The 13,088-nt window shown below is 38.4% G+C and overlaps 1 protein-coding gene across 8 annotated transcripts in view; it reads right to left on the bottom strand.

Annotated features, from left to right (window-relative positions):
• Window positions 1–438: 438 nt before the first annotated feature.
• Window positions 439–13,088, bottom strand: part of mcf2l2 (MCF.2 cell line derived transforming sequence-like 2) — a 123,164-nt gene continuing 110,514 nt past the window's right edge. For 7 of the 8 annotated variants that reach the window (XM_028027315.1, XM_028027309.1, XM_028027313.1 and 4 more), the window contains 2 exons: window positions 9,893–9,966; window positions 439–4,522 (listed from right to left, as the gene is read on the bottom strand). In XM_028027315.1, coding sequence (XP_027883116.1) covers window positions 4,431–4,522; window positions 9,893–9,966 — 166 coding nt within the window. In that variant the 3' untranslated portion in view covers window positions 439–4,430. The remainder of the gene's footprint in view (window positions 4,523–9,892; window positions 9,967–13,088) is intronic. The other variant, XM_028027316.1, reaches the window with a different exon arrangement.

The raw sequence follows: 13,088 nt of genomic DNA on the forward strand, positions 1-13,088 counted from the left end.
GTAGAAATAGGAGGGGCATTGCGAGAGCAAGAGTTTAGGTGCCCTGAATGGATTCCTCAAACGTACATGAAAGAATCAAATCTACACTCCAGGTATGTTTTTGATGATACGGAATAACATTAGGTCTTTTTTTGTAATGTCTGTAAAAGATGAATTGTAATGTTTGGTGTGGAACCTAGGAACAATAGTGTGTACTATGGCACAGAGTAATGGGGATCCTTAAAAAAAAACAAATAACCAAATACAAACTACTCCTCAATCCAATGCTCATAAAAACAGATATAAGCAGCATAATGAAGGAGGATTGTTATGATGATGTGCTGAAAGCAGAGTGTCGGAAAGAGCAAGGGCTTTTTTAAAGAGACAGAGGCCAATTTCAAGGCGTGTAATTGGGAAGTCAAATTTATTTTAAGTCAGGTTTGATATATACAATATTTGTATACTAACTGAAGGTAACATAATTACTTTTATGTGCTATAAAATAGAATGATGTGCCTGGAAAATTCATAATACGGCCCCTTTAAGATCAAACTTACATGTTAAACTAAAAACACATACAAAGACAGCTGCCAATATGATTATTATATTGTACTGTACTCTGAGCAAACTTTTAATATTTTGCCTGGGTGTAATGAATAGAAAGCATAGGTTACAGACTAGCATGTACCACAAATCTAAGAAAAATTAAGAGGTTTACAAGAATGTGTGGATATTGGGCAAGCTCTGATTACTCTATCATGTAAAATTAATGTTGATGATGTTACAGGCTGCCTGCCTGGAGACGTGGAGAAAGAATGCAATTCAAATGCACACAGAAAAATACTGCATCCACAGAAAATGGAAGCAAAATGGAAAATGCTGCAAATAGCAAAATACCTGCTCCATACTTCCCCTACTGGTCTAGAAGTTCCATTTTATGAAAAAATCTTTCAGCATTTCATACTTGCTAATTGCAGCATTTTCATTTTGCTTCTATTTCCAGTGGTTGCAACAATTTTTGTTTGCATTTGTTTTGTTGATTGGAGGTTTTTGCTCCTATATTCTGTGATTGTAGTTCTTTTCTTTTGGATTTTGCATCACATTTTCACCTATCAGGCACGGTATAGAATAGAGAAAAAAAAGAGAAGTCCAAAAGAAACAAGGCAGCAATTTTCATATTGTTAAGGTATTTCATCATTGTGAGCAATATGTACAATATAATAACAGATACAATATACATTATACAGTTGAAAAGATTATAGCATTGTCCATGATGCAGTATAACAGAATTATTTCCTAAAGAAAGATACAGCATTTTCCAATTAATTCTGGTCAAACAAAATATGTGGATCAATGCAAATTACACTCATGGATCAATTCTTATAAACAAATCATTCATTAATATACTCATTAAGGGGCTCACTCTATATTACACTGTAGCACAGTAATATCTTTCCCTATGGTATGTGTCCAGTTATCTGACAACCTGTGATAAACTCTGATGTATTCATTAATTTCAAACACATTACAGCTTGTAGCCAGGGTAATTTAAACAAGATATAATCCATCTGGGAGTGAAACCGGGAAGCTACAGTATATATCAATGTTCTCAAAGTGATGTCATCAAAATACAAATGTTCAAAAATGCATGTTCAACAGAGGGGAACAAGTGTATATAGACACAGCAGTAAAAGATAAAATAGATTCAATATCAGTTGAAGACAAATGTTTTATCTACATCATGAAACATACGCTGCTTACTGAAGATTAGTTCTCTAAAAGTCTTTAGAGCATATTGTTTAATAGTCAGAACTTTTTATTCAGTGTACTTTAGATTATAGTTAGAATAATAGTTTACAGTGTCCCTGATTTAAAATGGCAGCTTTCACAGATTGGGGACCAGCACTAAATTTTGAAACGTAACTACTGTAGTAAAATATTTAGCTTTCACGCTTGGTCTTAAAAATATTGTGATGGAAATTTAAACAGTATGTGAAAGTGAGCTGAATAAACAAGTCCTTCTGCTGCTGACCCTGACGGTGAAATGTAACGAACAGAAATGTGTCAGAACAAGTTAATTATACATAAGAAACGGTGTCAAACAGTTTTCTGAATATAACCACTAAGCATTTACTTTCCTGTCACTGTGCAGCCTAATAACAAATATTAGAAACAATATTTGAGTGTGTCCTGTCTGCAGGTGTAAAGTCAAAAACAGCAACTCAAAGTGTGAAATGTTTTGAACAGAATCTCATTATGTAGAAATGAGTGTGAGCTTTTCTCTGGGCCATGAAGCATAACATGTTGAAGAGACAAATCGGTTTCTGAACACCAAAATGATCATTTCCTTCAAAAGACATCTGATTTCTTCCTCATACTTTCCATGATGATGTACAAAGAAGAAAATGGAAAACACATCAGATTTTATTGTTTTTTTCTGCCAGGAAGTGATTTAACCATCTTTAGCTGATAAAAAGAATTTGTTGTGAATTAGACTTTCCAAGATGCAAGAACCCCTGACAGAAGAAATGTGTTCATGTTGCACCAATCAGTCCAAGCCCAAGATGGTCATTTAATCACGGTTGCATGTGACTCTGCATACTGTGCTATTGGCATCACGGCCTTGTTCCACTTTTAGGCTCATAAGAGCTAACTCTGGTTGGGGCAGAACCCCTCTTCATGAAGCTGGAGCTGATCTATCAGTATGCAGATGAACCCCTTTAGCATTTCTATCTGCTCAAACAAAAAACATAACCAGCTCTGAAGTCAACTAAAACACAGTAAACAAGCCCCAACAAACTAACTCTGCAAAAATTGCCATTATGCCCCTGAGTGACATAAAAATCATTAGTTATAATTTTGTATCATCAACATCTTTTTTCAGAATTTTCACTTATGTAAAACCAATTAAAGATATTTTATATTAAGAGCTGTTAAAGTAATGTAAGTATTTTGCAGTAATTCTACAGCTATTAATTTCTTACAGATGTGCACAAAGGCAAGTCAGAACAGTCTCCTCAGAAAATATTCAGATCTCTTAAGTTGTTTCAAATTGAATGCAATCACAATAATCTTCACCTAACAAGTCACAGAGAAACTGGAATCATGATATTAAGAGTTTTGTTTTCACATGTGTATTGTATAATGAGACAATGCAGCCACAAAGGAGACATTTTGTTCTTTTTGTCGTTGTTTTGTTCTAGATAATGGAGAGGGTTGAGTCAGGCAGATCAGTGGAGCAAGAACCCCATTTATGTCTCAGATTCACACTGATTTATGCATCTATAAATCAGAATTATACTGATTTATAGATACATTTTCTACAAATGTTTTAATTCAATTCATTAAAACATAAAAGTTTTAGTTTGCTGGTTGGGTAAAAATAAATGTCACATTTCTGGATTTTCTTTTTCATTTTTGGGGGTCCACATGTCCTTTTCACGTCATAATTTTGACCTGTGTGGCAAAACATTTTGATGTAATTAAACTAAAACACTAAATACTCAGGCTGAGATTACAATAAAGAATATCAAGCATTTACCAGGAGGCACCTGTTTTTGTGACAGGGCAGTGAAGGGGCTATGGAGAAGTTATTCCCTTCTTTCTACAGAAGCTATTAAAGAACAGGTTTAGGAGCAGAAGAAAGCAGCTTCAAGAAAATTTGCTGATGTCAGTAAATGTCAATTTCATCTTTTCACATATTTAGCACATTTTACCAGCAGCATTTTTAACTGTATTGAAAATAATTTTAAAAAGTGGCTCTGAATAGTTTCTGAAGAGACTGTAAATCTGAAGTTATGGGATGCGTTTACTGTATATAGCTGCTCCACTCAGTGGGAGTACAAATTAGGGATGCAACAATATGAACATTTGGGCCAATATCAATAGCTAATATTAATATTGCTATGACTAATAACCAACACTATATATACTATATACTATATATGTCTGACTTTCCCAGTGCTTCTCTGTTTGAGGTTTGCTGCATCAACATTACTATCACATGACCAAAAAAATACCACACGACCAACCTCCTTCTCTCCCGTCCATAAACAAATGGCAACAATATAGAAAAAAATATCAGTTGTTAATATTGGCCTAGTTTGATTTATCAAATCGATGTATTAAAAAGTTACTAATCGATTGATACTGATGTTAGTGCTGATATATTGTGCATCCCTAGTAGAAATGATTTTTAAAATATAGGAGTAGGTTTTCTAACAGTGGCACTTGAGAAAGTTCCAGCTTCTTCCTGCCGGAGTCTCACTGACAAACATCAGTGAATCAAACAAAAAAAAAAGTACAACAATAAGAGCAAGGCATATCTGTAGTCCATTAAAAAGAAGTACAAGTAGTTACAATCCTTTTAAATTACATGTTGAAGGCTGCAGTTATTAAGCTGATCAATGTCTGAGATCAAAGCCAAACGGATTACAACAGTCCACTGGTCTTTATTTGCAGTCCTGAGATACATCTTCCCAAGTACTGACGTTGTTTTCTTCAGACTCAGAGAGTGCTGCTGTACACAGATCACTGAAGATATCTGGAAAAACAGGGAGAAAAACAGTCAGTTCAACTTCATAGTGAGCAAATGATGAAACATGAGAAATACGCAGGGTCACATTCAGGAATCACAACTCAGACTGAAGTAAAGGGAAGAAACCTAGAAGGAAGACAGACAGGAGTAGTCATCACAGGCAGCAGAGAGAATTTAAAAAATAAATTCCAAATACAGTGAAGCTCAAATGCTATCCAGAGAGGTCAGTTTGCTTCAAATGTATGTGAAATGGCAAGCAAGGAACAAAAGCAGAAAAAAAGGAGAGAGAATGAGCAGTTATTTTAGAGTCAAGACACCAAAACAAAATAAGCAAGTCTACCGTAATCATCCAGGAACCAGGTTCAGGTTTAACAGGAGGTAAAGGAGGATTTGTTAGAGACAGAGGGAACAAAAAACACAAATAGAAATGGATGTTTTAAGGGGGAAATCAGTCAGTGTTGCGACTGATGCAAATCTAGACAGTTCTTTTTAGATCATACTTTTAGTTCATGATCTACTTGCTCTATACACATCACAATCAGCTGAAAGCTCTCAAGAGGGAATGGGAGTGAAAAGGTTCTTCCTCCAGTGTTACACCTCTGATCCACCCTGGAGGCAGAGGCAACTGTGGAACAAGTGTTACACAGTTATATGATCGAAGGCAAAGAAAGCAACAGCACAGAGGGAGCAGAGACACTAGAGAATCTTTCAGTGCCTGATTGACCTAAGAAATAAGTTGATCAGCAGAATCTGATGCAGATAACATCAAGCGAGTTTTCTTCTACATTTAAGACCCAAATGACTCCTACCTCTGGCAGACTCATCTGTCAGCACCAGAGTCAAAGTTTGGTTCTGACAGGAAATGAGACTGTTTCACTCAAAACATAAAACAAGAGCATCAGTAAAAATTACTCAGTTTCTATGTATATTTAAATAAAACAAAAAAGGGCTGTCAAACTATATTGATACCCCTTTAATTACTCAGTGGTGATGAGCTCCACATCTTCAGGGTTGGAAGGCCTCCTTCCCATCACCCTAATCTTTTAAAGATTTAAAGATTCTCTATCAGATTCAAGTCAGAGCTCTGGCTGGGCCACTCAAAATCATTAAAGGGTATTCATGCAATATCAACATTGTTGAGCTTTATGTCATGTTGTAGTGTTATTCCCTCATCAAAAACATGAGTGTTGCTTTTATTCATGTTATTCATGTTTATGCATGTTTGAAAAATCCTTTAATCTCCCATGGCAACCATTCTGGCATGCCGAAAAATTTACATGATTTACATGACTGTGCTACAAGATGGGATCATGTGCCAGGAAAATATAGAACACCACTCCTTTATTATTATTTTTAATTTAGAGGGAACATGTTAAGATTATTTGAAACTCAAATCTGTCAGGTGTATGAATAATTATGAACTTAACTGTATATACCATGACCCTTTGGTTCTATGATCCCAACTGTGATCTCACCAAACTAAACTTGAATAAAGTCATTAAAAAGAGCAACAAATAAATAACATAAAAACTCCAAATGATACATTGAAGTAGTTTATCATCATGACATGGATGACCCCTGAACAGAGATCACAGAAAATTGCAATAACACCTCCCTCATTTCAGATGAGAAAAAACTAAATAAATCTTTCTGGAAAACTGGAATCACCAGCAGACCTGGCAGACCTGGGCATACAGTACATCAAGACTTCCAGATGGGACAGTTCTCCTGACAGGTCAAATGTGCCTTGGTGGCTCAGCGCTGCGCCGTGTGTCTGACATAGCACAGACCAACACTCACATCATGTAGATTTTAGTGACAGCAAGCCTTCTGATGTAGTTGGAACATCCACTGCCTTCATGCTGCAAAGAGCATTTTAATGAAGTTTTTAACTATTATTGTACTATAATATACAGTATATATATATATATATATATATATATATATATATATATACCTGTGCATGGCTTGGATTGATTACAAGAAAGCCTATGACTCAATGCCGCATACTTGGATCATTGAATTCTTAGAGATGTATAACATCAACAGGACTCTGAGAGCCTTCATTGCAAACTCGATGAGGCTGTGGAAAACCACCCTTGAAGCCAACTGCAAACCACTTGCACAAGTGTCCATCAAATGTGGCATATACCAAGGAGATGCTCTGTCCCCGCTACTGTTCTGCATAGGCCTGAACCCCCTCAGCCAAATTATCAACAAGACTGGCTACGGATACCGACTCAAAAATGGGGCCAACATCAGTCACCTTCTCTACATGGATGACATCAAGTTGTATGCCAAGAGTGAGCGAGACATCGACTCACTGATCCACACCACCAGGATCTACAGCACGGACATTGGGATGTCATTCGGACTAGAGAAGTGTGGTCGGCTGATCACCAAGAGGGGGAAGGTCATCCGCACAGAAGGGGTCTCACTCCCAGAAGGAACAATAGCAGACATAGAGGACAGTTACAAGTACCTAGGTATACCACAAGCAAATGGCAACCTCGATGAGGTCACAAGGAAAGGAGCCACAGCTAAATACCTCCAACGAATAAGGCAAGTCCTGAGAAGCCAGCTCAATGGCAAGAACAAAATCCGTGTGATAAACAGCTATGCCCTGCCAGTAATCAGATACCCTGCTGGAATAATTAGCTGGCCAAAGGAGGAGATAAACGCCACGTATATTAAGACTAGAAAACTACTAACAATGCGTGGAGGGTTCCATCCCAAATCCAGCACCCTGAGACTGTACACGAGCCGCAAGGAAGGAGGCAGAGGACTAGTGAGTGTGAGAACCACAGTCCAGGACGAAACAACTAAGATCCATAAATACATCATGGACAAAGCCTCAACAGACAATGTGCTCAGTGAATGTCTCAGACAACAGGGAACGGAGGTTGAGGTGCCAGAGATACCATCATGGGAGGACAAGCCCCTACATGGGATGTACCACCAGCAAATAACCCAAGTGGCTGATATCAGTAAATCCTACCAATGGCTGGAAAAAGCTGGACTCAAGGACAGCACAGAGGCCCTCATCCTGGCCGCCCAGGAACAGGCCCTAAACACCAGAGCAATAGAGGCCCAGATCTACCACACCAGACAAGGTGTAGGTTGTGCAAGGAGGCCCCTGAGACAGTCCAGCACATAACAGCAGGGTGCAAGATACTGGCAGGGAAAGCGTACATGGAACGACATAACCAAGTTGCAGGCATAGTGTACAGAAACATCTGTGTAGAATATGGACTGGAAACCCCGAGATCAAAGTGGGAAACACCCCCAAAGGTGGCGGAGAACACCAAAGCTAAGATCCTGTGGGACTTCCAGATCCAGACAGGCAAAATGGTAATGGCGAACCAACCAGACATTGTCGTAGTGGATAAACAACAGAGGAAAGCCGTTGTGGTAGATGTAGCAATACCAAGCGACTGCAACATCAGGAAAAAGGAGCACGAGAAACTAGAGAAATACCAGGGCCTCAGGGAGGAACTGGAGAGGGCCTGGAAGGTGAAGACCACAGTGGCGCCTGTGGTCATCGGGGCCCTCGGAGCAGTCACCCCCAAACTGGACCAATGGCTACAACAGATCCCAGGAACAACATCAGACATCTCAGTTCAGAAATGTGCAGTCCTTGGCACAGCCAAGATACTGCGCAGAACCCTCAAGGTCCCAGGCCTCTGGTAGAGGACCCGAGCTCAGAGGATAAGAACCACCCGCGGTGGGTGAGAAGGGAATTTTATTTTATTTTTTTATATTAGTGCATACCAACAAGAAAACACAAAATGCATAATGCAGACATATAAAAGGGATTTTTTGGGTTTAGGGTTATTTAAAGAATACAGAGAAACAACGTTAGAGTGTCTTTCTATAGAGATGAGAAAATCTCATCAGACCTAATTTAATATTTATTAAATTTTCATAATACATATCCTTCTTAATGTTATAACCACATGACGCTGCCAATTATGACAGAAACAAGTAAAGGCTTTCATTTTCTGACTGCTGAGTTTCTTTTTGCTTTCTCTTCCAAAGTCTGACAGCACCAGAACTTTAAGTGGGTAAACATTAAGGCTGTGAACAATTACTCTTTCATAATACAACAATGGGCAATGGAGGGAGATCTGACCTTGTTAAACACGATAAAATACAAAGACATGAAGTGGGCTTGAGATGGGTGGAGGGAAGAAAAGAAAAGAAAAACTGCTGTGTATTTTCACACAGAGAAATTACATGGCTACAGTGCTTTAAAAATTATATATAATTCTCTTTTATATTTTATCACATTACAGCTGCTACCTCCATGAATTTATCAGATAGTCCAACACAAAGAGTGAAGTAATTCACATCTGAAACAGACAGAAATGTGACAGGGGGAAAAGATGAGATGTGCATAATTTTATAGATGGATGCTCAGTTTTACCTAAATTATTATTGAGCAGCGAATATTCAGAAAATATTTATGGTCCACATTGGTCTGCTACAGAGCTCCACTTGAAACCCATATTTCATCTATTGCTATGACATGTTCAGCTTTTCCTAATTGTGATGGTCACATGAAGAATTCTATGGTCAGAAACTTGATCTCCATTTGGTCTCAATGCAGTTATTAAACAACCACTTATCTGGGCCCCTACAACATCAAATCCTCTCTGCTGTCAAAATTTGGCATAGCAAAGGAATAGATTCCTGACTCCAGGGCTTTGTTAGTAACTTGTATTCCCAGGTTATCTTCCCAGGACTCCGTTACAATAATCATATTCATTCATCCTCTGTTGGCATACATCTAATGTCTAATGCAGTTCACGGTGTTTCATTGAACTAAAGCCAAATCGGAGAAGATATAATAACCTGGATGATAGCTTTCCTCAGTGCAGACACACACAGGGATATGTACCTTGTGTTTTTATAAATCATAGCTGGAGTTTTGTTTTTTCTATACATTTGGCTTAGTCCTCATTGAAGGTTTGAATGGTGTACCACTAGGTGGTATGTATTGTTAGAGTTGTCTTATATCTATCATTTGGTTAAAAATATAAAAATTAAATCTGAAAATAAAGTGTTTAAAAAAGATATGCATATTTCAAGCAACAGGCTGGATTCAGTGATATTAAAATTCAACGCATCATACCAAAGCTCTTCCATCCCCACATACTCCAACCTCCTATCCATGAGCTATACTCTTCCTCCCATCCCTGCAGCACTGGTCTGCTCACATTTACCCAATCCATTTCCTTCAGTGCCACTGGAGAGTGAGGAAGCAATTATGAGGCTGAAGTAAAGAGCAGAAGACGGGAGAAGATGAGTGGGTGTTAGAGTAAAGCCATTGGCAGTTAGTCAGAAGTGGCCAGTATTGTTATTTAATAGAGTGACCTCCTTTAGATGGTGTTTGAAGTGTAGAGAAAAGGACCAGCCTTGGCCCCTCTGTTAAAAGGTTCTTGATTAGCCTAGAATATAGAACACAATAAAGAGAAGGGTCTTCACTGAGACACTGGAGTAGCTTTAAAACAATAACACTTTTCACAGTTTATATTCTGTATAAATCTCATCCCGAAACTTTATCATAAGTATATGAAGCATCTACAGTACACAGAGCCACACTAATTACACTAGAACTGTAACAAACAAAAGTTGAGATGAGATAAAATGAGAGTTACAGTGAAAACAAAGACAATTATAGCAATGGCAATCTTCAGTTCAATACTAAAGTTGCTCACAGAGCAATGAAGAATATTGTGCTGCAGCGCAGACTCTCCGCACACAGAACAGCTCAATCTAAACACCAATTCTCACCGTATGGGTTATTGACGGATCACGATTGTCAATTTGGTAGCGTAACATATTTTATCACATTGTGACCAACTGTTGTAGTACTATGACAACATGCTAGCTAATGTTAAAGCAACAAAATAAATGTAGGTAACCATGGCAATCAGTGAGCATTTAAAGCAACTGTTTCTACAGTTAAGATGCACACATATCCGTTGTGTTTACAAACAACAGATATATAGCTTGTCAATGGTAGCAGGGAAAACAAACAAAGCCATTCAGTCAATGTTGCTCATGCTTTCAAATACTGAGCAATTAAATTCCAAGCAAAGAGAATGTTTAATACATTTTAATGCTGGCAAAGATTTAATGGCCCTACTCCTTGGGCTGCTTACAGAGCACATGATTTCCGGTAAGCTGCATTGAGCTGGCACATTACACGTCATGGCCAAACAATAGCAATTGGGTAAAACCAAATCTAATTGTTCCAAACCTCAACACAGTCCATGCCTCCAGCAAGCAATCGTTCAAAGGTTCAGACCCTGTAGAAATAGTGTAGAACGAGGGGTTGGTTTTTACCAGGTGTACACAGTTGAAAAATTTACCTTTGCGCAGATTTGTCAGGCGAATGTCCACTTTGAGTCCACCTCGAGTATGCATGGCCCTCCGCAAAGGGGCGCAGATGAGGGCACTCCAGCATATGAGGGCTCCCACATATGCTGGAGTATGTGGGGGCCTTAAATTAAAGGCTAGTAACCTGTTCAAACCAACTACTTTCTAGGTATAATGCGGCAGCTGAAGAGGGTGAACAGATCATAACAAGAAAATAAATCCATCTGTTATGTTTCTTCTCATAACTTAACTACATGAACTCAACAGAACCTCAGTGGAATGTGACTTAGTTTATTGAACATTTCTCCCAAGAACATAGTGAGATCAATGCGCTGATATCACATTTGGTATTCTTCCACATAGTACACAAAATAGTGCCATTGAATAATGTATTGTTTTATCGCATACATAACACCATCCATCCATCCATCCTATTAAATGTTTAATTCGTCTTTTGAGCCAGATGGTTAACATCTCTCTTCGTTACCAAAAATTAAAAATCATGTTGTGTGGTGAGAAACTAACTTTACTAGCAGAAGGTATTATGTAGAAGGACAATGGATTCAATTGTCATCCACCAAAACCAGATTTTTGGGTGTGGTTGAGTCCATTGTAAGAGCACAAACTCTCTGATAATAACCAACCATTACATCTGATCCAATCAACATTCTTAAAGAAAATCCAAACATGCTTTAAGTTCCCTTAGTAAACTAGAATCAGTGACCTGAAAATGGTTGCAGGTGAAAATTAGAGGTGATTTGTTACAAGAAATAGTTTTATAACTTAGCTTGGCCTTTCTTTTCAAGCCAGAGAACATGCAAATGTGGGTGCAGACATTTTTCTCTACACTGACCTTTTGTGAATTAATGACAGTTTCATATGGCTTGAGAAGGTTAAAGTTTTAATGCATCATTAGTGTACGCTCTGCTGCCTCCTCTACTCAGCCACCAGCAGGCATCAGCCCTCAGATCAACATTACTCTGAGTCTGAATATAAAGGAAGATTCAATAATTGTGCATGAATTTGATGTAATTCTTGCTCTATTTGGCTCATATTGTAAATTAGTGTCAACAATGTGTTTGAATGGGTTAGTGATATGTGATATGTACATATATGTACATCAACCTATACTCACAGGAGCAAGGACAGAGTACACTGGATGTACAACACGGGCATATGCTTAATTTGGCTTCTGACGTGTAATATACACCCAAACACACCGCAACACAAGTAGCATATTTAGGAATACAGAAAAATATGAAGAAAGCTCTCCACACGCGGACAGCATATGTTTGGTGCACACAGCAGAGCACTATCAGTTCTGCTTCAGTTGATTCAACAAAAAACAGCCAAGGAATGGGGGGACTTATGAATTCTTCATGCTCCTCATGGAGGCGAGACAAGTACGGGTGAGAGAGACCTTTTAAAAACCCATAGATGAAGACGACAGGAGACAGTCTTAAGAGTTGAAATATGTATGAGCTGATGAAAAATGAGAATAGTTACAGCAAGTCGAGCTTTTATCTAACAGAGTATCAGTTCCCTCCAAGGCCATGTAGCCCAAAACAGTCTTTCAGCTCAACTCCAGACACTGCTTGTTCATAGAGCGAGAGGCTTTCTCTTCTTTGCTAAGATGTACACTTAGAAGGAAACAGATTAAGTATTCATTAAAAGTGACTTTTTTGTACTCGCCTTCCACAATTTGCATTGGAGACCTTTAAAAACAAATATTGTGTCAGATTGCTTGATCATAGTTATGATGCAGTCAGAGATTCCTTGGAAGTCCCACCGAGGTCTGAACAGGGAAGTTGTTGCTGTGCTCCTTCCTAATTTGTCAGAATCATGGACATCTATTTCAACTATTGCTAAGTTTATAAGTGAGGCAGTCATATTGGATAACAACAAACCTCCAACTGCTAGAGCAGGGGTCTTCAAATCCAGGAGATTTGGTGTATTGTCATTTTAACATATGTCTCTGCTTCAACACAGCCGAGTTAGAAAATCAAGTCATTAGCTGAACTAAGAAAATGAAAGGATCTCGCCAAAATTGCGTATCAAACCGCACAGACCCATGTTGTACCGCTTAGTGGAAACAAGTCATAAGACTGCCATCCTTGGAGTCAAGCATGGAGGTGAAGACATCTACAGGTGTTTTCTAACAGAAACAAGTGTGTAGGAAGCCCAGGCA

Source organism: Xiphophorus couchianus, chromosome 9 (assembly GCF_001444195.1).
Source record: "Xiphophorus couchianus chromosome 9, X_couchianus-1.0, whole genome shotgun sequence".
Lineage (NCBI taxonomy): Eukaryota > Metazoa > Chordata > Actinopteri > Cyprinodontiformes > Poeciliidae > Xiphophorus > Xiphophorus couchianus.